At 42.3% G+C, this 27,016-nt stretch overlaps 1 protein-coding gene across 1 annotated transcript; it reads right to left on the bottom strand.

Annotated features, from left to right (window-relative positions):
- Positions 1 to 1,979: 1,979 nt before the first annotated feature.
- LOC311494846 (poly(rC)-binding protein 4-like) lies at positions 1,980 to 24,515 on the bottom strand (the record flags this gene model as incomplete). The annotated part of the gene is made up of 13 exons (XM_084554097.1): positions 22,081 to 24,515; positions 21,916 to 21,939; positions 20,483 to 20,515; positions 18,711 to 18,827; positions 15,451 to 15,582; positions 13,513 to 13,641; positions 12,237 to 12,311; positions 10,125 to 10,196; positions 8,123 to 8,164; positions 7,962 to 8,037; positions 7,461 to 7,510; positions 4,468 to 4,637; positions 1,980 to 2,325 (listed from the first exon to the last, which is right to left on the bottom strand). Exons 1-13 carry the CDS (start codon positions 22,186 to 22,188, stop codon positions 1,980 to 1,982), a joined length of 1,374 nt encoding a protein of 457 aa, XP_084410223.1. The 5' UTR covers positions 22,189 to 24,515.
- Positions 24,516 to 27,016: the final 2,501 nt, after the last annotated feature.

Raw genomic sequence — 27,016 nt, 5'->3', positions numbered from 1 at the left:
TGTCTCCACCGTTCTTGACTCTTCTCATATAAATACTTTATACACTTTTCAATGTGCTTTCCTGTACATATGGTGTTAGCATGATCGAACAGTGTTTGGTTGTAAAAGTGGTTTTCCTACTCCCATAACTGCTGTGGTATGGAATTCATTAACAATGCCAAACATTAAAGACAATCTTTTATCAGCTCCATCTCCTCCTCATTACCTTTTCTGTACTGTGACGGCAGGGGGCGCTGTTTGACACAGAATTACACTTGGAGCGAATGCAGGCACGGCGTTTTGTGTGTGTGTGAGCCTGTTTGTGCTTTAAGTGTATTTATGTGTGTAGATAACAACATGTCACACAACCCCCGGGTCCAGCATAGATGAAAGAAGATAAAAAAAAAACAAAAACAACAAAAGGAAGACAACCAGGGTCCCTGCTCTCACCAGCTCCAACTTCTTGCTGTCACAGCGTCCTACTTTGATATTCACATGCAACACATCTTTCTGACTAATGTCTAACAGAAGCTGAGATTTTATTTGTTTTCATCGAAAGAATACTTCACAGTGACGTCTTAAATAGAAGCTAATGACAAATCTTCTTTAAAATATGTATCAGTTTGCCCTCTCATGATGTTTTCAAGGATAATTAGAAACATTATACTGTGCTCATGACATATAGATAGATAGATAGATAGATAGATAGATAGTGTGTCTGTTTTCCTCTGACAGTGAATGTCTTTGGTAACGATGAGGACTGAGCTCTCTTACTGTCTCACATATCCATGATGCAGTCACAGGAAAAAGAAGACGAAGAGAAAAAAAAAAAGAAGCGTTAGGATGAAAGGCTCCTAGCTGCCTCTCCTGAGGATGATGATGATGCTGCGGCGCATGCTGATGCAGATACTGAATATCATTTTTGCAGCATCTCTTCTTCTTTTTTTCCCCCCAAGCCTCTCACTCTGTTAATGCCTCTTTCTTTATCACAAATATCCCTTTAATGACTCACTCTTTTGTCTTAACGGACTTAAACAGAGCGTGCTCTGCGTTCGTACGTGCACAGCTACATACATGTCAGTGCACTGCTGGGCACGCAGGCAGAGCTCCTTCCTCTTCTGAGGTTGTGCCATCTGCATTCTGCTCGCTGTTATTGTTTGGGGCACAATGATGTGAAAAGCACCACTCACACGCTCCGGCAACTAGACGCTTGGAAGGAAACAAAAATAACCTCAATCTGGAAGTGCACCTTTTTTGTCTACTCTGTTTCCACCTGAATATACGCCTCGGTGCCGCTGCATGAATCTGACACATGAACGCCTGTGCAGCAAATGAAAAAACTGAGGAGAGGCATTGGCCATATCAGGAACCAAAGACTTTTAATAAATGAAACAATACTAATAAATAAAGATTAACCAAGTTGCACGTTCAAAATAAAATCCAAAAAAAAAAAAAACAGACGTAACACTGAACGAAGTGAAGTACAGTACAGTACCATAGCACAGATTATTAAAAAAAAACAACAACAAAAAAAAACCCAGACATTTACAAATTTTCTTAAAAACTTCAAGAGGCAAACATAGACATTGTATAAAAGCATCATACTGTAGAGCATCTGTCATCTGAGTATAATTTACAAATTTATTGAAGGATAAATACTTGGCTGATCTCTAACTTGAGATGCACATGTAAAAAGCCTTAAACATGTATCTCTCAGGTGAGGTTCCAGCCCTTTTTTTTTTTTCTTTCTTTCTTTTTTAGTGATCAATAACAGTGAAGAGGTGACGATGAAAGCAGTCCATCAATTCATGGGAAACTCACAAATTATCTATAATAACTTTTAATAGCTCTGTCCACATCTCCATTGGTCTCGTCTCCGTTGGTGCATCAAAGAATAAAAGTCAAGAGCATCTCTGCCGGCGGATATGGCTACATCAGGCGTTTGTGAAAGAACACTGCTGCTGTCCTTCATCTGATCGCGGAGCTCGGGGGCATCTGCATCAGTAGGGCGCGAACTTCTGTCTCTCTGGCTTTTTGATGCAGTTGGCTGAGGAGATTTTGGCGGTGTAGGCGGCCAGGGTGGTGTGGGAGGGCGCTGCAGTGACAGCCACGGTGGGGGCGGGGCTGGACAGAGTCAGAAAGGGGACGGATTTCACCCCAAGCAGCCCGGAGAGGGGCATGGCACCGTACGGGGCGCCCAGCATGTGAGCCGGGGTCAGGGTGCCCATGGCGGCCAGGGTGGGTGAGGGGGAGGCAGCTGGGGAGGCTGGCTGGGTGAAGGCCATGTTGAGGTCAACTGGAGTTGCCATGGTGGCTGCCTGGGCCGTGGATTTGGCTGTCTCTAAACTAAGAGGGCAAAGATAGGAGGGGGGAGGACAGGGAATGAAGATTAGAGGATTATTCTGTTGCCGCAACACTGGGGGAAGTTTCTGGAAAAATTATTAAAGGAGAACTCCGCTAATGTTGCATATCAAAGTCTGTTTACAGGTCTTGGCGAGTATTACACCATATGGGAAAAAAAGGCTTTGTGACTCCAGAGGGTGCTGTGAAGTCTGATAAAATGTCTGAAGTGATGTGACTTGAGTCAGCATCTGTTCAGCTGAAGGCTACTAATCTGAAAATGAAAAGAAATCTGGAGGCGTGGAGTCAACAGTGAGTTTACCAGACCTCTGTAGCCTGCTACTCATTTCTTCATGAGGAAGCTACTTTTCTTTTTTTTTTTTTCCGTTTAACCCAAGGCCGCCTTTAAAAGCTCATACCTTGAACATTTCACGAGTTTATCGTGTTTTAAGGGAATTACTTATAAACATGATTATTGAAATGATGACATATTTCAAAGGTCTTCAGCAAGAAAGAGACACATATCTCTGCAAGTCCTCTCTTCTGTTTGTGCTGTAAACCCTGCTCAAATTCAATGCATTTTATAATTAATTATTTATTCTATGCAACTCAACCCCTCCCATGTAAAAAATAAGTCCTATAACAAGTTATTTAAGTGGTCTAGTATTTGTGTAGTCTGAAATATTCACATATTTTATTGATGACAATGCTTCAGGAATATTTCCAGATGTGAAATGTGCAGTTTGTGGGAAATCTTCTGCATATGGAGTTTTGATCAAATCAGAAAAGACTGCTTTACTCGTAGAAGCAGATAGAAAAAATACTGCAGTATTATAACACATTTTAAAATACCTAAGTTTATGTATTTAATGAAAATGTACTTAAAGGTACTAACTACAAAAGGTAAGTGGGCTCTGCCACTGTTCTATTTTTATATTTTATATTTTATATTTATTTTTTATATTTATACTGTTAGATTATTATCACACATTATGTCAAGAAGGGTTTTTAAGAACATGTTCTGCTGTAAAGTAACTACTGCTGTTAGATAAATGCAGTCGACGTTTTTCCTCTGACACCAAGTGCAGTCAAAGAAGAAAGTAACATTAAGTTAAAACACAGAAGAGACAGAAAAGTGCAAATACTTTATGAGTGTACTCTTCGCTGCAGCACTTTGATGGCTACCATACAATAACTAAACCGATTTCTTAAACCGCAAATAGAATTTCTTTGTGAGTGGCTGTAAATTGTTGCTCCGATCCCTGCAGCTGTGTTTAAACGGAGACGGGCCTCTCCTACGAGCGGGTACATCTGAACAGGAATGACTGGCATTGGAAGCATTTGGGGAATAGATAAAAAATATTGCCGTATTTGAATCTCTATTAGCAAGGGCAGATACTTACCAAGTACAGAAATAGTTTGAATAATTTTACTTTAGATAGACGTGCAAGATTACACTCACTAGTGAAATATATTTAAATAGCCAGTCAGTCAACATAACACCTAATCTTCAAGTAGGTTGTGGTTTTTAGCATTTGTTTAAAATAGCTGGGAGAGCTGTTGATTCAACTGTGTTTTCATTTTGGAGGCTGCGCTTTGTAGAACTATTGAATTGTGGTGCTTTGTACTGAGACGTGTTTCTGTTATTTTGATAGCCCATTTTAGTCAGTGGGCTTGGCTAAATAACAGAAACACTCTAGATTCAATCCAACTTTAACAGCACCACAAACAACATCCTCCAAAATGATCATACAGTTGAATTGCCACTTTGTTTTCACTGTTTAAAGATGAACTGAACATTACAACAGTCATGAAAAGGGGTTTAGACTGTTACTATTATAAAAATAGATTCCTTTTCACTCACGTACCTAATGTTTTGGCAACTGGTTTTCTCATTTGGAAAAAAAAATAATAATTCAATCGCAAAAAATAAATATATCTCAGAGCTCGGTGCTGATTTCTGAATGCCATCAAGATACGACCTGCTTTTCCTTGCTCCCTTCGAGCACAATTACCAGCAGCAGAACAAGGACATAGCTCATTATCACTTATAGCGTGACCTCTGACCCTTTTAACCCAGTGCCTTTCTCTCAGGTCTGCACTTGCAGCGATTCATTAGATGTGCTGTACGCCGTCCCTGGGCCTTACCAGGAGGTAATGAGGTACTGGGCCAAGTTGATGCTGACTGGTGTTCCTGTGATAGTGACATGGCGGTCGCTTGTCCCGTCCAGCTGGCTGCCGATCTTTATCTGGGCCCCTGAAACCTGCCTGATCTCATTGATCTTGGTGCCCTGGCGGCCGATGATCGAGCCAATCAGCTGCGGAAGAACACAGGTGAGAGATATGGGTCAGTTTTATATAAAAAATAAATATCCCTGCAGGCGTATAAACGAAGAAGTGTTCAGTGAATGCTTTTACTGAATGCTGCTTTTTCTCTTTGTTAGATCTGCTGATGAAAGCCATTTAGACGTAAGGGGCAAAGGCCGCACTATAAGAAAAAAACTCTGCACCGCTATTGAGCTGACTTAATGCGAACCACTTCAAATATTGCAATTATATTGTTTGTCTTCAGTGGATTGGTCATCCATCATGCATGTCAAATGGACTTTTTTTTTCCCCGAGTCTGCCTTAATTGCTACTGTGCGCGCACCGGTAAAAGAGACGAGAGGAGGCACATTTGCCTCTCATTAATCTGAGTGGCTAAAAGGTTATTGATTCCTCAGAGTGGTGATGACTTCCCAAACAAATCACTTCCCAAACACATGCCAGCTAGATGCATCTCCGCACTAATGGAAAACATAATGGGAAAATAACTCAAATACATAATATACAGTCCCACTGGCTTTAGTGTGAGAGCAGCTCCAAGCTCTGAGAGCAGATTAGACAACGACACGAGTTTTATTGCATTCCAAAATACATTATCACTTTTGTTCCGCCTTCATTACTAAACCTGGAGCCCGTCCTGAGTACAACAATAGACATTTAGCAGAACCGGAGCTCGGGGCCGCGTATCAGCTCAAGTGCCGGGTGTCAGGGCTCAGGCGACAGGGTTGTGCTGCCAAATATATATAACAGGCCAGACAGTGATGAAGTACTTGTAGTGTGTGTGTTGGAAGTTTAACGGCGGCTGACGTATGGGTAGAAATGCACAACACACACATACGCAGGGTTTGTGCTCCACTTGTCCTTCCTGCAGTTCACATTCCTTTCCTGAGAAGTAAGCTGCCTGTTCCACGGTGTCTGATCTGTCACACAGCGAACTGGTTGGTCCGCCTGGCTATTATTGGCTCAGCAGTTTATTCATGGGGGTGGGGTGGGGGTGGGGGGGGGCACAGAGAGCAGGCAGCCTAAAAGAGCAACTCCGGAGACAATGGTCACTACAGACCTCAAATCAAAGATAATGTCTCTCCCCCACTGAGACCAAAAAATCTCCTCTGGGCTTTTACACCAGCTGTCAATAGATACCAGCTGTCAACAGCTTGCCCACTTTGGTGTGTATGACCTCAGACAAAAGCATGGACAACCTCAATGTATCTGATCAAACTTACTACCATACTAGAGCTAAATAACTGACACAGCGGACGTTTCACATATGCTTTTTTTTTTTGGTGATTATTTTCTTTCCATCAACAGTAATGAAGCCCAGCCCTCCTGGGGTCCTCGAGCGTAAGTGGCCTATATAATGTTGAGTTCCTGCTGAGGCAGTCCTTTGAAAGGACACAGGAAGAGGGATGGGACCGAGGAAGGTGCAGCCATTTTTCTTCCGGCGAAATCTTCCCTCTTCCGCAGAAATACCGTACACTGCTGACTGGGTGTAAGCACTTTTCTGAATGCATCTGTGTGTGTGCGCACGAGTCTCCTTGAGCCGTTCAGTGCGCGAGCACAGAGCAGGGCTGTGTAGTCGGAGTGTGGCCGGGCCTGGGGGGGGGGGGGACAGAGGGCTGAGGAGGCTCAGTCGTGGCTGCAAGTCCTCTCTTCTGGAACAATGGCTGGAGCTTACAGCTGTCCCTGTCACATATAGCACTGGACTCCCCCATTTCTCTGATGCATTGTGCTGCTCCCCATGTGGGGGTTTACTTGGGTGAAAAAAAAGCCTTGAGGCATTTTAGAAATGTTGTTCAAGGAATGCGGGCATATCCTACGCAGTACAGTGAAACATGGCGTAATCAATCCAGTCCTTTCTTTTTTCTCTCTCTCTCTCACTCTCCACTACAGTAAAACAAAGTGAAAAACATTTTCATTGTCAATTGCGGCTTTTACATCACAGAAGCTCTCAGCTGAAGGAGTACTTTGAACCGCTGCGCTGTTAAATACCAAAAAATATTCTCCAACAAAAGCACTCTTTGATACCGTCTAAGTAGAGTCGCCAGTTGTGCCCTGCTGTTTCTTTTTTAAAATTTTATTTTTTATGAATTTTAACACCAGCCTTGTCCTTTAATCTTCTAAGTAACATTTCATTCTTATGGAGGATTGTGATTACAAGACGGAAATTAAAGGATAAATTATAAATGGCTTCATTGAAAATGTTTAATATCCCACTTATTTTTCAAAATGAATCTCAAAAAGGAGCAAATTACCACAACGCACAGCAGGAGCCGGTATCATTCTGTAAGCAACGCGGCCGAACCCAATCCCCTACTGATCATCTGAAGGGAAATGTAGCCTGACTGTATCTGAGGCTGAATATGCATTGTGATTTCTGCTCGCAGATTGGAGAGACTTTTCGTGAAAGTGAAGGAGGAAAGGATCTTTGTCTGTTTCCTTATTGGCTGTTTTGACAGCAGACCGATTCTAAGTAGGTCAGGGAACATGAGAGGATTTACTGAACACTCATGGGAGTCACTCTAAGACATCGCAACTGCAGCCCAGACAATAATGCGAAAGGATCCATATCAGCTCAAAATCCCTTTAACCTTGGGTTAGGCTGAGGTTAGAATAATGAGGATAATTAGTAAGATGCCGACACGCCTCCCGTCTCTTTTGAAGTCACATCAGACGTCTTCGCAGATGCAGATGCAGCTACAGCTACAGCGTCTGATGTCGCCTTCTCAGGTGCCGTGTACATGCCAGACGAACGCCGCCGACTTCCTGTTTATTCTCGGATGGAAACAACAAAAAAGTTACGAGTTACTTTTTCTTACGTCATTGGGAATAAGCAGCTCCTGAGACGTCTGAGAGTTTGAGTCCATCCCTGATGAGAGAAAATACAAGCATCAACTGAGCGAAATTGACATATCAGACATTTTAAATCCTCATTCGCTTCTTTCATTTAGCGAAGCCATGCGAACCATTGTCAACATGGCAGAAAAAAAAACCTTTCAGCAGAAAACTGCCAGTTATAGTGAAGCAGTTAATTTCCATTTTAATGGGCTGATGTTTAACACTCTTTCTCTGAGTTCTCCGAGTTCTCTGACTCTGCAGAACATATCATTTCACATAATAGTTTCTCTCTCAGACTGGGAGATAGAAGAGCGCTATAAAGCCTCTTCTCCTCCCTCCTCACTGACACAAGCTTATAATCAGGGCAGCTAATGACAGCGAGCATTTACTTCTCACGTCTACAGGCAGGTGAAAATCCACAAGATGGGGGGAATAATGAAACGGTTGACTGTGATATCTACTCACAATACTGCTATACGTACCAGGCATCATCGTTGAAGTGGGCTGGGCTATGGGACTCAAGCCTTGTTGCATTGACAGCTGATGTAACTTGGCCAGCTATAAAACAAAGTAGCAGAACTTTAGCGCACACTATACCATAAACTACTCATTTTACGTTAAATTATAGTACTTCCACACATACCTCTGAGTGTGGAATGCCGTATTGGTTTTGCAAAGTGTAGGCCTGAAAGAGAGCATCCTACATTAGTGAAATTGCAGCAATAAAAACATCACACACGGGCAATAAATCCGCAGCCTCTTAATGGAAGTGCTTCACTGTCAATACAAGCACGGTTTTCTGAATAAGAATGATAACGAGAAAAACAGACGATCCCATTTTTGGCCCAAATAGCTAAAAATCTATTTCCCACTCACGTCTGTGGATTAACCAAAGCGTAGTTTTGTTCTTGTTTGTCCAGGTTTAGAAATGTCCCTTCCTGAGATTTCTACCTGCACCCCGACATAATGGAGGTCAATGGAAGTTTTTGCTTGTGGCGCTCGCAGCATTAAAAATGAGTTATAAAAGATTCAGCAGGGACATCTCTGTCTGGGCACAGTGTTCCTGTTACTCCGGATAATCCACACACCTCACTGTGGACGTTTTTTACAAGCACTATTTCATCAGGACAAAGTTGCTTCTGTTAAAAATAGCAGTAAACTTTCCAGGGGAACCGGCAAAATGTTGCGAAATAGAAATACTGTAGCTGCTCTTGGATTCCTTAACCGTTGAATTTGGTTGAGATTGGCTTCACATCATCATTCACAGACAAATAAATCTACATTATGTCGGCAGTTTGATCCCGAGGAAGTCACATGAACTTACTATTCTACTGAAACATGAGTTCAAATTGTTCATAAGCAGTAAAAAAGAACTATGATTATGAAGCTGATAACACAATGTTAGGTGTTGTTAAAGAATCTACCAAACACAAAATTAAGGTTAAAGGCCAGTCTTCAATGCTTTGAGCCCCATAAACAGAATTCCCTTTTTCCACAACTGTATCCGGGCGAAAACAGACAACTAAAAGCTCAAACATCTTATAACCAGGGCAAATAATCTTAAAACTCCCCGTGCAGTGTTTAAAGTGAAATGACCCTTTAAATTATTTGCTCCAGCCTGCACGCAGTGTAGAATAAATGCCCATAATGAAGGTGTCCTCACTCAAAAAGAACACTGCTCATGATTTATCCATCTTAAACGTTTAACCTTTAACATTTCACCAGGGCTAAGCTTCGTCTTGCTTCATCTACCTCATTTTCTGATGATCATCTTCATCTCTGCCAGCAGCTTCACTCATCGCCCACATTATCGTAAATTATCTATCCATCTATCTATCTATCTATCTATCTATCTATCTATCTATCTATCTATCTATCTATCTATCTATCTATCCGCTGTAATTAGAGAGGGTGTTGTCTGTGCAGCCCTCCCTCGTTACAGTTATGGCCCGACCAGACAGCACTTAGCTTAACTCAATTCTGCCTGACGCCAGCAGTCTGGCCACTGTTACCAGTCCATCCTATATGGCCATAAATTGGAGAGGAGAGCTCATCCTCAAGAGCAATTCATCGACAGAATTACAGCTGTGTTTATACGGGGAAGCGCACAGGCACCACAAATTCACTGCAATAGTCCTGCATTTATAACATGTAAAACATGAGCTCTTCGGATTCCGTTACCCGGAGTTAGTTTCTTTTTTTTTGTCGTGTGTGTGTGTGTGTGTGTGTGTACTGTGTCGTCAGAGGCTGTTGTTTCCATGCTGATATTATGACGGCCTCCGCTATTGCTGTCACGGGAGGAATATTCCTAAAGCCGAAATGTTTGTGGTGCAGAGCCGAGCAGGGCTAAAAAAGAGACGGCAGAGCTGCGGCGCTGGTGTGTGACGGCATCGTGTTTCAGGAGGGGTTATAGCTGTTATGACAGGCTAGAACAATAGCAGCAGCTTTACCCTCAGCTGTTGTTTTTAATGCCTCATGCCATATGATGGACTGCGTAACTTTGGGCATGCCACACAGTCCCTGCTCTCACTCAGCACTCAGACCTCGCTGCTGTGCTTCTATTTAAGTACGAAACGAGCTCATTCCTAGACATATTTTTATAATGAGAACAATCACAGGCTGCACATGAGTGGTTGTCCAGTTACCTGCTGGAGGTCCAGGCCCCCCTGGGTGACTGAGTACAGAGGGTGAGGTGCAAACTCTGATGCCTCAAACACCTACAAACACAAAACAACACATGAAAAGGCTTCGTCATTATTGTTTCATTGGGAGTAATGATTCGTGGGAAAATGTGTGATTACCATCTGAAAACGTTCAGTGGTACATCTGGTGCGACAATAATGACTAAAAATTCACATTTATTTCTATTTCTTTTGCTGTGGAGAAATTTTAGTCCAAAATGTGCTCTTGAGGCTGCATTTCTGACACCTTAACACACCTAACAGGCTTATGGGTTATGACTCATCCACAGACCCTGTCCCATTCCACTTCATTTTCTCCTCTGATGAATTATACAAACATTCCCTATCACTGCGCAGCCTTCGTTAAAGCCATCTCCCGGTGACCAGGATCGCGCCCCGAGTTTAATTTGATAGCTTATTATGAAGAATATCACAAACACAAAGCCATTCCATAAATTGACCAGAGTCTGAGGCAGCACAAACAGTGTCAGAACTGCTGACAGCTATGCAGAATATCTGGCTGCTGCCGTAGCCAGAGGAGACGGCAGGTCTCCAGGCTCCCTTGCTAATCTTGTGACTCGCTCCATGGGAGGGTGGATATCTGTCCCTTCTCAAACAGTGGCACCTACACCGGGCAGCACCCCCCCCACCCCTCCCTCACGCACACACACAAAAAACACCCGATCCCCCACCGAGGACCCTCAACATGAGTCTTGTTTCAACACAGGGGTTAGCAAAGTCTTCAGTGAAGGAAGCGATCATTGGCTTCAATAAACATTTGTAGTTTTTATCTAGGTCACCCCCCGACTGCTAATCCAGTAGTTCTCAGACTTTCAAGCCATGATATAGCAGCATAAATCTAGGGATGAAAATGGCTGTCTGCTGGTTGGTCTGTTCCCTCGTTGGTCCAGAAATATCTCAACAAATGCTGGATGTATGTTTAATCACACATACAATGTGATGCTCTGACTTTATGTGTCACTGTGATATTTGAATTTGTGAGTATTCCTTGCCTTTTTAGTACATTGAAAAATCTGCAAAACTAGCAGATATACACTGATCAGCCACAACATTAAAACCACTGACAGATGAAATAAATAGCATTGACCATCTTATGACAATTCAGTGTTCTGCTGAAAAACTTTTGGACCTGGTATTCATTGTGTGGATGTCACTTAGACATGTACCACCCACCTAGACCAGACCAGGCACCCCCACCCCATAGCAATGACACTCCTTGATGGCAGCAGCCATCCCCAGCAGGATGCAGCCTGACACAGACACACTTAAGGAACAACTAAAAAAACATGAAAAACAGCACAAGGTGTTGACCTGGCCTCCAAATTGACTAGATCCCAAGCTGATCAAGTATCTGTGGGATGCACTGCAACAAGCCTGATCCACAGAGGACCCTCCACTCAACTCATAGGACCTAAAGACCCCCACAAATAACATTCTGTTACCAGACACCACAGGACACCCTCAGAAGGCCCATGTCCATTCTGTGATGAGTCACAACTGTTTTGGAGGCACAAGGGAGACCTGCACAATATTAGAAATAATGTTATGCCTGATCGGTGTAAGCTCAATATTCTGTCTGCAAAACATTAGCATTTTCACAATTCAGTTCTGCAAAGTATTAACTCTATCATCAAAATTAGCTGAATATTATTCTTCTGTGATAATATTATCAAGAACATGGATGGTACATATCCTTTCACTTCCCATCCCTTGCGCAAGTGAGACGTGTAAGGTTTGCTGAAACTGCCACACAGACATAGTTCTCTCTTCAGTATTGGCAGCGAACACCAGAGCAAGATCAGCATATATATATATATTTTTTTATTACTTATTCTTGTATTATCATCTGTCATTCATGTTAGACTCAGCATTTAGGTCTGTTACAGTAAATCTCCCTGCTCTATGCTGGCAGCTTCAAGGTGTTTTTAACTATCCATCTGTTTCATTCAAGGCCCATATATACGCCCTCTGTAAAAGCCACTGTGACCATAAAGAGGGATTTACCCCATGATTTGAGAACTTGTGCTGTGAGTAGTAAAAATCTCATTTTCTCACCTGGTTCCCTGCGATGAGGAGCGCAGCTGGTGAGGGGCTCGGTCGATATGGGATGGTGGCACCCTTTGGTGGAGACTGAGGAGTCAGAAACAGGCCAAGAGGTCAGAAGATGCAAGGTAAACCTTGACCATAAAAAATAAATCCTTTAGACGTGAATAAGCGACACGCAGCTACTCTGAAAGGAAGTCAGCGCTGATGTCAAAGCCTGAAAAAGGAGCGCAAATGATGTTAAATTCACCTAACAATAACAATGATGAACTAAACTGCTAATGACATTATTCCTCGCCTTGTTTTTCTTCTGATAATATTAGTCAATCACTGAATAATTGAAGCAGTTTAGTGAGTGCGCTCTGAGGATAATAGCTCTGAGCTTTAGTATGCATCATATCTCAAGGGCTCTGCAGAGCTTCGCCCTCTGGATAAATCAAGCATCCGCTGACATGGAGACACTTGATGATAAAATAAATACACCAATAAATAAAATAAAGTAGATTACACAGCGTACACGACACTGTATATCTTATATCAAGTTACTGCAGTGGTGGTGATACTGATTTTTGGAGGGGTTTAAAATGTAGAGCAGTCACAGCAAATTCCTTGTATAACTTTGCATATTTTAAATGTTGGAGCCAAAAGCAAGATGCCGCTGGTACAGAATCCTAATGAAACTCGCAAGCCTTTGAAGAAAGCCCTGGAAAACTGGATCAAACTAGCAATTAGTCAGTCAGGTCCAGCTGCAATGCATAAAACAAAAAGGACTTGTGCGCTTCCACGAACACACAGGGAGAAACTGTGCTCGGGGTTGTTTTTCGCTCATCCCCTCCGCGATTTTCTCAAGAGAGCTGTTGTCTAGAGGTGGACGGATTTTGCTGCAGGCCAGTTTGTTTTCTGTTAGCAGCTTAGTGTCCTCTCTGAGAATACTGAGCTCTGACCTGAGAGCGGCACCTTTTGACTTCAGCCACTGTTATGTGTGGCAGCTTACGGCACAGAACAGGAAGCTTTCTTTCTTGGTGTTCTCTTAAACCCAAATGAGGATCCACACTGAATCTAGGTAAGTACTGTGTGAAACTGTCATAGTGGGAGGGCTAACCCAGCTGTCTAAAAGTGCATTCACTTCAGCTGCAGTGGGACCCACAATAATTGCATAGTGGAGAAATAAAAACCATGCATGCCAACAGCAATTATTTCCCTCACATAGCTGCAGCAGTAGAGCTCTAACAAAATGTCAGCTAGGTGAGGGTGCGTGGCTTAAAGAGAGGAATGGTACGCTTCCTACCTCCAGGATTACTGTGCAGATGAGTTTGACACACTGGATTACCGAGTCCTGATTCCCAGATATCGTCACCCCTCGCTCAGTGGAGTTGGGCAGCAAATCCCCTGCCACCTGTATCTGAGCTCCGGTGCTCTGCAAATGATAGGGGTTTAAAAAAAAGATTAAGTTGATTCTGGAGATAAGACAAGTTGTGATTACACTGCCACTGCGTCTCTGCTGACTTTGCTGACCTTATATTTTTCGAGCAAAAGTGAAAGAGACCACCTGCACCGTGGTGCGCTCAACTGTGTCAGATTAGATATAAATGAAATGTCATCCACAGTCAGAAGATGTCATGCTCTTAATTGTGGCTGATGTATCTTTAATGTCACATATCTGCAAGCAAACAAGGCTGAGTTTTAAGCTTTTTATACGCTTGCTGACATATTTCCGAAGGCCGGGGCTGAATCACACGTATCACTAATGCAGCTGAACACGTTTCCCGTGGCAACCAACCTAACCGAATCAACAAATGAAACAACAGCACGGATATGAACGAGACAAGAAAATCTGTCTAACCGCAGAAAATCTACTGGATGCCATTACTGGTGAAGGTAAAGGCTAAAATGAGACAGATTCTATTTGTAGATTGGCAAAGAGCTGAAGTTGCAGAGTCAGATGTCTCTGGCAACAGATCTGATAAATTTAATCCTAATGTTTCAACTGGGTCTAAATGTAGTCAGGTGATTTTCCCTTGCAAACTTGCCACAGCTGAGTCACGGTGTTTGCCGTGTTAAGTGATAAATCTGTCCTGAATCGTCACTAATTTCCTGCATTAATGGTCCAATATTAGTAACAAAGAAGTGCAGATAAACTACATCTGTTTCATTTATTCCTTTGCATGTTTTTATCTAAAATGTTGCTTTGTGAACGGCTTTACTTTTTGTCATGCTACCAGTGTAGTTCTGCAGAAGTGAAATGTATCAATAAATATTGCATGTTGCCATGAAATTTGACCCAAGCCTCCACGTCCAAGAGATCATTTGGAGCTAGATTTATGCTTCTGTGTCGGATCGGCATTGTAGGTATGCCGAAGATACGGCGTACGTGTGTACCCCAGGCCATAGCCTGGCATGCACCCACCCAGAAATGTAACCAGATGTTACATAGAAGCAGACAGCAGCAACCGTGTAAAATGCATTTCCTCGTCCACGTTCATCAGTGGCCGGACGAGCATAGAAAATTCTCCCCCCTTTCTGCCTCCTACGCACCATCTACTCATACATCTTCCCCATTTTCTGTTGCAGTGATTTCTGCAACAGAAAAGAGGGTTGCTAAACATTTATTAGCTCAAACGAGGCATTCGGTTTCAGTTGTCTAAGGTACACAGAAACTGAACACACATGACTGGCCGCCAGCTAGCATTTTAGCTACGACATGGTCTCTGCATAGATGTGTTGCAGAAGTATAAACCACTCCATCTTCAGGTCAGATTTTCAGAATAAATGTATTTTAGTGTGTGACCAGATTATCATTACCTGCAAAACCATTGAGATTTTCATTAATAGATGTAAGAATTAAATATGGTTGACATTAAACTTTAGCATGACAGCGTTATCCTTATGAGCTTATTAGCATGATGATGTTAGCGCTTAGCTCAAAGCAGCATACTTTATTCTGCTTGCAGATGTCCATTTTGATTCATATTTCAATTTGTTTTTGTCATTCTGCTACTGTAGATAAACTGATCACCTCATTTTAAGTCTTATCACAGTTAAATACTTGTTCTATATTGCACCGATTAGAACCTCTATTGCCCGAAATGTATTTGTGAAATGATGCATCAGTCCCTTCTAGTTCTCTTTGTATCTCCACCAGTACATTTGTCCTGTTCGTGTCTCAGTCTTGGACCTGGCTGTGAAGATGGAGTGGATGGAGCAGATTTGTGTTCTGGCCGCTCACCTCTCTGATCTCCTTTATCTTGGCCCCTCCCTTCCCGATGAGAGAGCCACACTGGCTGGCAGGGATCACCAGCCGCAGGGTGACTGGTGGCTTGGAGCTGATGGTGCCGTTGGCCACCAGCGCTGTCAGGTCCTGGAGGGAGATGTGGGGGGGAGAGAAAAAAAATGTGGCATGAGTCCTAAAGGAAAAGATCTGACAGCAGGGGTCAATGTGGAAACAGAGGAAGAGAGGAGTCACTGGAGGGCATTAACTGCAACACGAGTGGAATTCATTTTAATCTAAACGCACTTTTAATTTCAGTTTTATCAAGTATTTGCTCATTAACTGAATGTTTTGAATACTAAAAACCAAACAGTGAAAACTGAATTAAAATCTCCCCAATTATGCGGCATCATAATGAGCCAAGTCAACATGTCGCCGCTTATTACCTCAAAATCCAAAGCTATGAAAAGCGAAGCGCGACGTTCAGCTGAGCCTGTTACAGCGCAGCCAGTCTAAATTTCTAGAGGAGCAACATGAATCCAACAACAGAAAAAAAAATCAGTGGGATCCATAAAGGAAGTGTCGGGTGGCGCTTTAAATAGGAGGCAGAGATCAATCCAGCTCCTGCACTTTGTTAGCCTCTGTACAGTGTGTCGATGCCCACATCCACAGGAGCTGATCATCTGTTTTAATGTGATTTCTGGATTCTGTATGAACTGGGGGAACATTAATAGCAGCACCAATAGTGAGAAATCTGTCTCTTCTCTGCAGCATTAACTCGAGCACACTGTCCTCACACTGTCCTATCTTCACCTTGTCAGACCTGGTCTCTTTGCGAGATCATCTGAAAAGACCCGAACAAGTGGACTTTATATGAAAACTGATTTTTCATGTTTGTTACAGGACAGGAGTCATATCCATGTCATGTGAATAATCATATGTCAGGATTCTGTGTAATTTGTTCAGTCCTTTTTCTAAGATTGAATTTAGACGAACAGCTTAACATCCATGGGAAACGTGCTTATGCTTTAATAGCTTTAATACTAACAGCTGCCAACAGCTGGTTAGCTTAGCTTGAAGCCTGCAAACAATGGACAAATTCACCTACTCACGCATTTAAATCTCACTAAGTAGACTCATTTGCACGTCATTTGTTCAATCTTTTGTGTGGTACATCTAGCTTTTTCCTCCTGCCTTTAACCTCCTTGCTAAGCTATGGCAACATTAGCACATGTTTGAAAGACAGATTCTAGCAAAGCTTCAATTTGTCATCTGATTTGTGTGATGAAAGTACATGGATATGTTCTGCAAGAAGCCAGACTTTTTCTTTTAACTGTCCGTAAACACTTGAAACACTAATGGACACGCTCTATAAGTGACAGGTTGTTGCATTTCAATATAATTTTAACAATTTCTGAAGCTAGTGACGGCCCAAGACAGACAGAAATGGGGCATGCTATGTATCTATATTATCTGTACGGTCTTTCTTTGTAACTTCAGACAGATGTAAGCATTCAGAGCAGAACCTTGCCGATTTCACGAGTGTTTTCAAAGTGCAGGTAGCAAACACTCGTGTGCTCTGCTGTGGGTGGAGAGTGAGCTTTTAATTAATCAACAGTGTCTCTCCATGAACCTTTGAAATGTAAATACGCTGCTCTGTCTCTCCCTCTCTCTCTCTCTCCATCACAGTGCAACCCACAACAAATATGTGACAGAATGCAAAGCACGCTCCTTGTTGTTGATTGGTTGGTTTTGGGGCCGGTTTGCAATAAAATTAGTGGAGGATGACTTAAGAGGGGACAGCGTGGATGTGCAGCCTCGGGGGAGGGGGATTGGACTTATGAAGGAACCGCATAACGTTTCCAATAACTGAGATCTTTAAATATGAAAAGCATATTCTGATGTGTCTCTTGTGCCTCTCTGCTCTGTTTCTATATTTAGTGAGGCAGATCAGGCTCTCTGACGTCTCATTAGAAGAGGAGCGCACGGCTCATCTGTACAATCACGAGGGTCTGGGGTACGTTTTCTTGATTTGATCTAAAAATACGACTGCTGTGAACGTTCGGATTCTTTCCTGCCTGCGCCGCGGCAAAAAAAGGAGCGTTCAAAGCGAATTGGTGGAAATTACACAAGCGCTGCGCACACAAAGAGTTTCTGAGCTTAAATCCCCGTAGCGCATTGTGTTGCAGATGGGACGAGCACTGAAGAAAGTTTATGTGGCTTTCATGTATGCTGTGCTTTGACACCTGAGAACAAAATACATACCGTGCACGATAGCATGATGCATGTAATGTGATGTTGGAGCTTGTTTTTTTCCTGATCAGATCAGTGTATGTGCAGAAATGTGCATAAACAACTGATCAACTGCCAGCTGACAAAAACAAGTGAGGCTGTGCCACTGGGTGATCATAAACTATTGAGACAGAAACAAATGCAAAGGCTAACACTTGTTTTCCTGTGTTTTTAATTAAAGGAGTAACACATACGATAAGTCAACTACTGTGGAAGTGGCAGACAGCGGGTCATCCAACGCGTTGCCATGGAAACTCAGGAGTTTCAGGGTTGAAAAGAGGTGAGTGTGAAAGATCTTTAATGAATACTGCACTGTGCTCCCAGCCAGAGTATGTTTACTGAAGGCTGTCGACCTGAGCACCTGTTTCTTTGACAGTATCTGCCGTGATGAGACGGCTCTCATTCCACTTTATTAATTGGTGCTATGATGGACAGTCACCATGGTAATTACTAGCACAAAGAGACTGTCTTCTGTTACTCTTCAGTAGACAAATCCTTCTCATTACCAGGTACAAATTGGCACTTTTATGGACCGTGTTGCACTAAACAATAACACAACATACATCATGTTGCTCTTGCAAAAGTCAAAATGGTTCTGCGACTACAGAACATCCACTTATCCCAAATTTTCGTCTGCAGAGCAGTCTTATCTGAAAGCACATCAAGCGCTATAAAATCCAGACACAATTTTTCCTTCCGCCACCTCAGAGTATAATCGATAGCGATAAAAGCACATTAGTGGAGATGCAGAGATGACGTTCAGGAAACCATTTCTTGTAACAAAGTGGTAAAATGGCGTCTTGAACCTTTTCCGCTTTTCAACAAATTATTTTGGTTCCATTGAGACATTTCCTGCATCCCAACTACTTTCCACATTTCCAAAGAAACCCTCACGCAGTAATTGTTGTTCATCTCCCCGTTTGGTTTCACTGTGAAGTGACAACAGGGGCTGATCCCACTTGGTGAATGACGTGCATTATGCTTACCTCCTCCAGTTTGTACGTGATCATGGTGAAAGCTCTGAAGACGCTGTCTGTGGAGCCGGTGATGGTGATGATCCTCTCTGGACAGGAGCCTTCTGAGATGTTGACCCGTGCGCTGCTCTGTGGCAACAGAGATCATGGGGTCAGGTTAATGTTAGCAGTGAAGGCATAGTTCAACAAATTGGGAGACGGCAGATATTTTTTTAAAGGTTAAATAGCAGTGGGTTAGCTAAGTTTAGCATAATGTCTGAACATAGAGACAAAAGGCTATTAAAATTCTGTCCAAAAGTACTAAAATCCACCTTTTCGTATGGATAAAACAAGGTAGATTATTTTTTTTTGTCTGTGGACAGAGCTACTTTAACCATTGCTGCATTTCTGTGATAAGCTAAGCTATGGCGTGCTTCAACCAATCCTCTGGCACACTCTATTACATGCATGTAAAGAAGTGTAAAAATGTGCGTTCCTGGATACAGCCAGGTAACCATTTCCCCCTTGTTCCCAGTCTTTATGCTAAGCAAAGCTAATAGCTAACTCACTAGCTGAATCATGATGCAAGTTCAAATCTCGATACTGGCAAGAAAAATAATATACATGTTTCCCAAAAATCTAAAGCTGTTCATTTAGTGTTAGTGGCTTGGTTTGATACTGGTACAGTGGTTCACGGTGGCCAGAGACATAATAGTACGGTGCAACAGATGTGTGGGTGAAAAAGTGACACGAGACTGAGCACACTATCTAAGACTGATAATTTAGTTCCTCTTGCGGCATCGCCCTGAGACGATAAATCTCCTGCCCTGCTCCACTTCCATTTTGTGTCCTTGCATTTCTAGTTAAAGTCACATGAGCCGAGACACGACAGCGCTCTGACCTCTGGGACATTTTTGCCAGTCAGTACAGTGAGTCATTCTCTCACGGTGGCTTTAAGGCTCGGCCAGGGACTGACAGGATGAGACTCATACAGCTGCACAGTAACAAAGGCCACAACTGCCCGGCTGGATGGATGGAGGAATGGATGACTAGATGGCTACCATGGCTGAGTGGTTTATCCAGTAGCTCTACAAAGTTGCATTGTCCATTGACCTCACTATTCCTCTGTTTATCCTTCTGCTTCATAAAGTACAACATAAAACAGCCAGAGAAAGAATCAAATGTTCTGCCGCTTCGTCAGCCTAATTACTTTTTAATACAAAGAGTTAACCAAGCGGCATTAGTTTGGCTGCACCCTTGAGATTTATAAAGAGCGAATTGAGGGGCAGGCAGAGGCAAAAAAAAAAAAATGAAGTTTTAAGCAGAAAAGAAAAGAGAAAAGAGATTTTGTGAGAGGAGGTGCAGTGAAATGTAGAGAGAGGAGGATTTAAATTGAAAAGTGGATTTTTGTGCCAAAAGGCAATTCGGACAATGTGCCTGCTCTGTATTCTTTTCAGGCTCAAAGCTCCCAAACAGGCAGAAAGAACTGAGCTTTATTATTAATACATGCAACTGCCAGAAAGCCTGACCACTATTAGAGGGCCTCCTGAGATTAAATTATGTTTTCTCTTGAGATGAACCTAATAAAACAGATGGAGTCTTTCCAGATCTTGATATATAAACCAGGGACAAACTGTTCTTAAATCTCCATCATCTGCACTTACAATGACTCACTCAAAAAACATGCACACAGTAATCTTGCGTGACACAAATACATTACTATTTACTAATATGCAAGTAAATTGGGAGTAAATGCACAAATCATAAAAAGCAGTGATTTAAAGCTCCACTCAGGGAGATCGTACCTCTTCTCGTATTCGTTTCACGGTCTCTCCTTTCTGAAAAAGACAAGATGAAGGACAGTATTAAACAGACTTAAATGTGCTTTGGTTAAAAGAAAAAAAAAAGAGTTACATCACTGCGTCCTCGACCTCTAAGTGCCCTTTCAAACTACGTCTGTTTGAAACTGGGCAGAAACAACATCAGCTAGAGTTTCAGCATGCAGTGTACAGCGGTGGCGTCCTCTGCGCTAACCCTGCAAAGGCACAAATACAGTATATCTGTGCATCTCAGAGAGACGTACACCTGCCGTAGTGGCTTCATATGCACTGTGTCTGAGAAGAGCTCCCACCGGGGACAGGAACGCTTTGCCAAACTTGTGTCACACTGCAGCACATCCTCTGCTGCTTTTTTTTTTTTTTTTTTTTTGATTGCTTCTTCTCCTCTTCCTCCTCCTCCCATTTTATTTTGGTCCATCCAAGCTGTCATACCACTATTCACACCTTCATGCACCAAGTGGCGACCACTTCCCTTAGAAGAGTATCAAAAGCAGTGTCGTCTTACTCCCAGAGTACAGTGTAATTTATGTTCTAGGAACACATATTAGTTTGGGTCTATTGAGACTCTGGTGCTGCTCTTCTACTGATGAGAAAGAAATGAGAGGTTTGGCACACAGACAGGAAGGTGAAAAAAGACTCGGAGTATGGAGTGGTAAGTTATTAGTCCAAGCGCTGCAGATGAAGTGGCCCCTCTCCGTCGAGCTGCACAGTACGTACAAGACTCTTTCTTTCCACCTCTGTTTTCCAAGATACAATCGATTTGCGCCACACATCGCGCGTCCATTGTGACATCTTTCCTTCCAGCCCCTTTCCAATTTTCTGCATTCATTTATTTTTCTTCTTCGCTTCCACTGATGTCTTTTGTTGGCGTGCGAGGCTTGCTAGTGGGGGCTGCCGAAGCCACAAAGTCTCATCAGGCCCTTCCTAGCAGACACCAAAAGTGCCCACAAGGGGCAAACACAGTAATACGTCTTTGGAGCTCGGTTTCAACGAGAGGCTTCCAGTCAGTGCGCTAATGTTTTTGTTTGATGGATTACACTGGTGCTTTATGGGAGGAGGAGAGGGTGGTGGGGAGGTCTTGAGAGGTTTGGTTTGAGGCAATTATATTTAGGATGGGAATATTCAGAACAACAGCCGCTTGGCAGAAGGCTTTGTGTTCTGATGACGGTGTTCAGAATCAAGACGGAGAGCAAAATGATTAACAAAAAAGGGCTATTATGACTCCACATAAAAGCCATCATTGAGGACTTGAGATTAGCAAAATTGAACAAAACCGTAGATTTACATGAGATTAAACTCATCCCATTTTAATACACCAACCTGATGATGAACCTCCTTGTTATTTTTACCTTCTAAATATGCAGTATTCTCTAAAGTAGAAGAAAAATATGAATTCTCACCTTTCCTATGATGCTGCCAACCTCCTGAATGCAAGGAGATAAAAGACGGTTATTTAAATAAAAACAGGGGGGAAAACAAAAAAAACATATAATCCTCGCAACTCATTATTCATCAGTTCTGCGAATGTGTGTGAGTAGTCAGGCATGCGTTCGCTCATAAACAACCTTTCCGTGCATGAGCAGTCGCAGTGTGAGGGTCACTCCCAAGCCCCCGTCGGCAAAGTCCTGCTCGCAGTTCATAGTGATGTGGGAGTGGCACGCAGGGAGACGCATGAACAAGGCTCATTCGCTGGTCACGTAGTCAAGCGAAGGCCAGCGCTCGTTCTCTGGCTCTCCGAGGTCCTTCAATACTCTTCTGGAAGAAAAAAAAAAAAAAAGGAGTTGGAATTTATGTTAATTTATTTAGCATTTAAATGACACTTCCTTCCTGTCTAAAGCGTTTCAAATCCCAGCTGACGCACACAGATTACGAATTCTCGACAAGTAAAGTTAATTCGTGTGTCATCACTCACAGAATATTATGTGGCACCATCAAAACTAATGTCTGGGTACTAGTTCATTTCTGGGAAATTGCATGCTCGGGCTGTGTCGAACTGCATTGTTGACAGAATGTTAATCTGGGACTTCAAAGCTGTTCAGATGAATAGAGGACAAATCAAAGCTCAAATCAAACACATTTATAACATCCAAAGGCTTTCGGGCGGAACACGCTATAATTGTAAGCATCCCTGCGTGGAACTTCTTCATTAGTTTAAGTCGATGTAATATTGATGCTGATATTCATAACAAAATCATAATGAAAGCTATTGTGTGTGCAGGATATTGACAAGAAGCACCAGCAGTGTCAGCGATGTTGCTCACAGCAGAGCTCTGGGATCCTAACAGCCTGTGGGTGGCCATCGATGACTAACACACTATCTGTGTCTTCATTACCTGACAAACAGTTTCCCCTCACAGCGAGCGGAGCGATTTTTGAAATTGGATACAGAAAAAAATAAAATAAAAATCCTCTCAGACGAGTGCAGCTCGAGATTCATGCAAAGTTAATCAAATTCGATTTGTAACAGTTTTCATAAAACGGAAAATGTTTGGCGCTTCATTTGGGATCAGGTTTTATCGGCTCCATCGGAGTCAGCTGGAGGAAAAAAAAAAACTTATACAAAAATGTATACACGGGCCGCAAATGAGAGGCATCTGCACTGATCCCAGAAAGACAGTGTGGCAGCAGCTTTGTGCATGTCAGTTACGTGACAAACGGCATGATGATTAATGTGTGAGTCACCTGTCTGTGCACAGCCTCAGCATGATGAGTATAATTAGTTCATGGAATCATTCATACTTCCTCTTGATTTATATGTCCTTACATTCGTCAGCATGGACAGGGGAAGTGCGTGCAGGAAAATAAATAAGCGCTGGATAGCTATGGAACATATAGCAGATATACTAAAGGTTATGATAGGTTGAATTTATAAGTGTTTGCATTCCTTTCAACTAATTCTCAGTGAGTAGGCTTGTTTTGTCTATTAACAGAGTTGTTCTATAAAATCACAAAAAAAAGCCAAAAAAATGAAATGTTTGTGTTTTGGCATTTTTACTTGGACTCCCTGTGTAGCATCTTGGCACCGCTGTGCTTTGGCTACAGGCTAATGTCACCATGCTAACCACGCATTAGCACACATGATGTTAACAATGGTGACATGTGACGTTACCATCTCAACATAACATGAAGCCATTTGCTATTAAGCACTAATCACAAATTACAAAACAGAGTGTCATTAGATTTACTGCAGTACTGTTGAGTATTTAGGGATATGTAACGTTCTGTGGGAAACATGAGTGTTTCTTCAGAGCAGTGTTGCTATTGGGATGTTGTTATTGGATCGTTTAAAGCGCTGACCTGTTTCTGGCGCTGTCAGAGCGTTCCTTAAGACGTTAGGATTCATTCTTTATGAATGTCTGCAACAAACCTCACACAGTCGAACAAACTGATGTTGAAATGGAAAAAATATCAACCCACCGGTGGCCTTAGAAAAGAAATGGATCACCAAAGTCAGTGAGATTCAGTATGTACCAGGTTTCACAGCAGTACATTCAGCAATTGTTGAGATATTTTAGTCTTGACTGGCTGACTGATTAGTCGACACTGCCATCCCTAGAGCTACACCACTAGCGTAGCTGAAATTGACTTACATTTATTTCACTGACTCAAATGACAGAATTATACAATCACCTCTCCTTTCGGTGCTATAAGGAAAAGCATTTGATTTTAACGATGCTGTGATATTTGCAGATGTCCTTCCTGGCAGTGGATTCCTTTATGCACAGATCATGTTATCCATTCGTATTGAGTAACAACACAGTAGCAAATTATTGTCTCCTCTTTGATTCATCAAGGCCACTTGTTTGTCTGCCAGCCAAATGCATTTCAACCAGCCTACAGTGTGAACGTATACCAGCGGCCTGCTGCTGCGATCCTACCGACACATGTGTGTTTTTTATAAATCTGCATGCTGTCTGAAGATTAGGTGAGCGATGTGAGGAGATCATGTTTAATAAATGGGTGTTATTTTAGATCAGATCCAATTCCTGCGGGACCCGTTGTAGGCAGGTTTATTGCTTTTACTTAGTGCACAAGGCCATCGCTCGCTGCCTGATTTATTAATGCACTGGATGCTTGTAAAGGCACGTTCAAAAGCTCACATGCATCCTTCTTAAGATGTCACAGAGCTTGACTGTCGGTGAGTTTTATATTCCCGCCATGGCCATGGCACAGTCTGATATGCAAGCCTGACAAAATGTGGTCTTGAGTGGAGCAGTGTGCCATTTGGCTGGGTTAGATTGCTTCAAATCCACTTTCTTCTGCATCTTTTGAAAGCGATGCGTGTTGGTTTCGTCAGTTAGATGCTCATCTCCATAGAATTTCCATGAATACCAAACGAAGGCCAAGGGGCTGACTGAAGTTAAACAAAAAAACTGGGGCATTTTACTTGCCGTTAGCTACAGCTGTACGGTCAAGTAATCATGACTTTAAGCTTGATCGATGCATCCTGAAGACATGTGTTAGCACAGAGAACATTTGTGCAGCCTGTGGGCTAACTTCATTATGTTTCGGCACTGAGGGCCATGGCTAAAACGTTACAACTTTATTGCATTAGGAGTTAATGGTTGGAAGGATCATTATGTGCATCTATGTGGGCTGATAACAAGGCATATTCTCTGTGTCTGTATGAGGCTAGTGAGCCTCTGAACTCCTCATTTCCAGAATCCCAAGCAGCAGCGACCCAGGATGAACAGAGCCCCTCTGTTCTAAATTAGACCTGGTAACTCAGAACAGGGAATTAGCAAAGTGCAGACTGCAGCACCAGGCTGCCAAAGCGCAGTCAGACCAAGAAAGAGAGAGAGGCGGAGAGCCCATCCACTGTCCTGCTACTCTGTCACTGACTTTCTAACCTTGATATCGCTCTGCCTGACTGAATACAGTATGCAAGAGCTTCAGCTCTGAGTCACTGCTGTAAAACCAAATGTAGCCAAGTGAAACCAAATGACTGACACAAAGACAAATTATCATAACAGTCTGCTGAATAAATACTAAAGGTCAGTTTTAGTTTGTTGCAGTTTGGGTTTATAGTTTAGGACATCATTTGAACTGTGAAAATGTTAATGTGAAGGTTGATGTGGAACACCAGAGATGAAACAATAAATTAAATCCGAGACACTTTTTTTGGAGGTAACACAGCCAGCGAATGAAATGAAAAAGACTATGCAAATACTGAAGTTAAAGAATTCCTTTACCTTTTCTCACACCTCTGCAATGAAATCACACTGTACCATTATCTCTTTATCCAGAGTTAAAGCCACCTATTCTAATGGTACTGGAATGAAACCATCTTATTAACACGTCCAGAAGGCAAGGGCTTATTTTGGAAATTTCTGTCACTTCATCTAAATAGGTGAATCATCTTGAAAAAAAAATGTTACATGCCGTAAACGTGGCTTGCTGCTATCAAGAAACAAACTCCAGGTCTGATAAATGAAGCCAACACTGAGGTACCAACAGCTTTGAAAACACAACTTGAGGCTGCCTCCAGAAATAAATCAAACATCAAATAATTATTATATTATAATGCCCAAATTTACAGCAGAAATTCACTTGTTTACAGCCTGGTACAAAACCTGTTTTGGTCTCGTTAGCTTATTTAGCCATTCATAACAGCTGTACAGGGACATTTTAAAAGACTCACCTTTATAAACTCTCACAATGCTTAAAGTTCTGCACAAATAAGTGCCATAAATAATAGACCGCCAGCTCTCTGGGCGTCACCTGCCCACCTTCACCCATGCTCCACCTCTTCGACTTGCTTTTGAGTTCCCCCAGTGTTTGGCGGAGTCAGCCACAACCAAGGTGGCCTTTAAAGCCGCTCCTCAAGAGGGTTCGTCCATTTTCACATACAGTCCCACGTGTGCACACCTATGCACCATACCTAGTTTTTCCTCCTACATACAGCAGTACATCACCCGTTGTAAATAATTAAATGAGACGCTGTGTCTGTATTGTTATACTGAAGGAAAAATCAATTAAAAGCTGTAGTGATAATCAATTTTTAAAAATGCAGTAAATGATTTTTTTTTTTTGCCATGCTTTGGCATTTCATACATACAGACTAAACCGACTGACCGAAAAAATAATAGCCATATTTATTTGATAATGAATATAATGGTTAGTTGAAGCCCTTTAAAGAATAATACATTAATGACATAATCAACACACTCAACTGCAATGCACTATTCAAGATATGCTGAGTGCAAGAATTTCAAGCCTCTCACAGGACCACTGTTGAGTTTATAACATGTGACGGCATAAATTTACCACATACGAAAATGTCTTGTACACTTTTGTCTTTACAGACAGGAATCATCACCACAATCAACATCACACATTAAATTACTAAATAACGTCCACTTTATTGCCAGCATATGTCATAATCCAAAATGATCCTTTCAGCTAAAGACAGAAAGAATCCAGAAATCTTTTTTTTTTTTTCTTCTATCTTCCATACATCAAAGATGCCATGGATAAAAGCATCCGGCATACATCCCTTGA

Source organism: Chelon labrosus (genome assembly GCF_963514085.1).
Source record: "Chelon labrosus genome assembly, chromosome: 10".
Lineage (NCBI taxonomy): Eukaryota > Metazoa > Chordata > Actinopteri > Mugiliformes > Mugilidae > Chelon > Chelon labrosus.
Note: the sequence above shows the minus strand (reverse complement) of the source record. Positions and strands in the feature narration are given on the sequence as shown.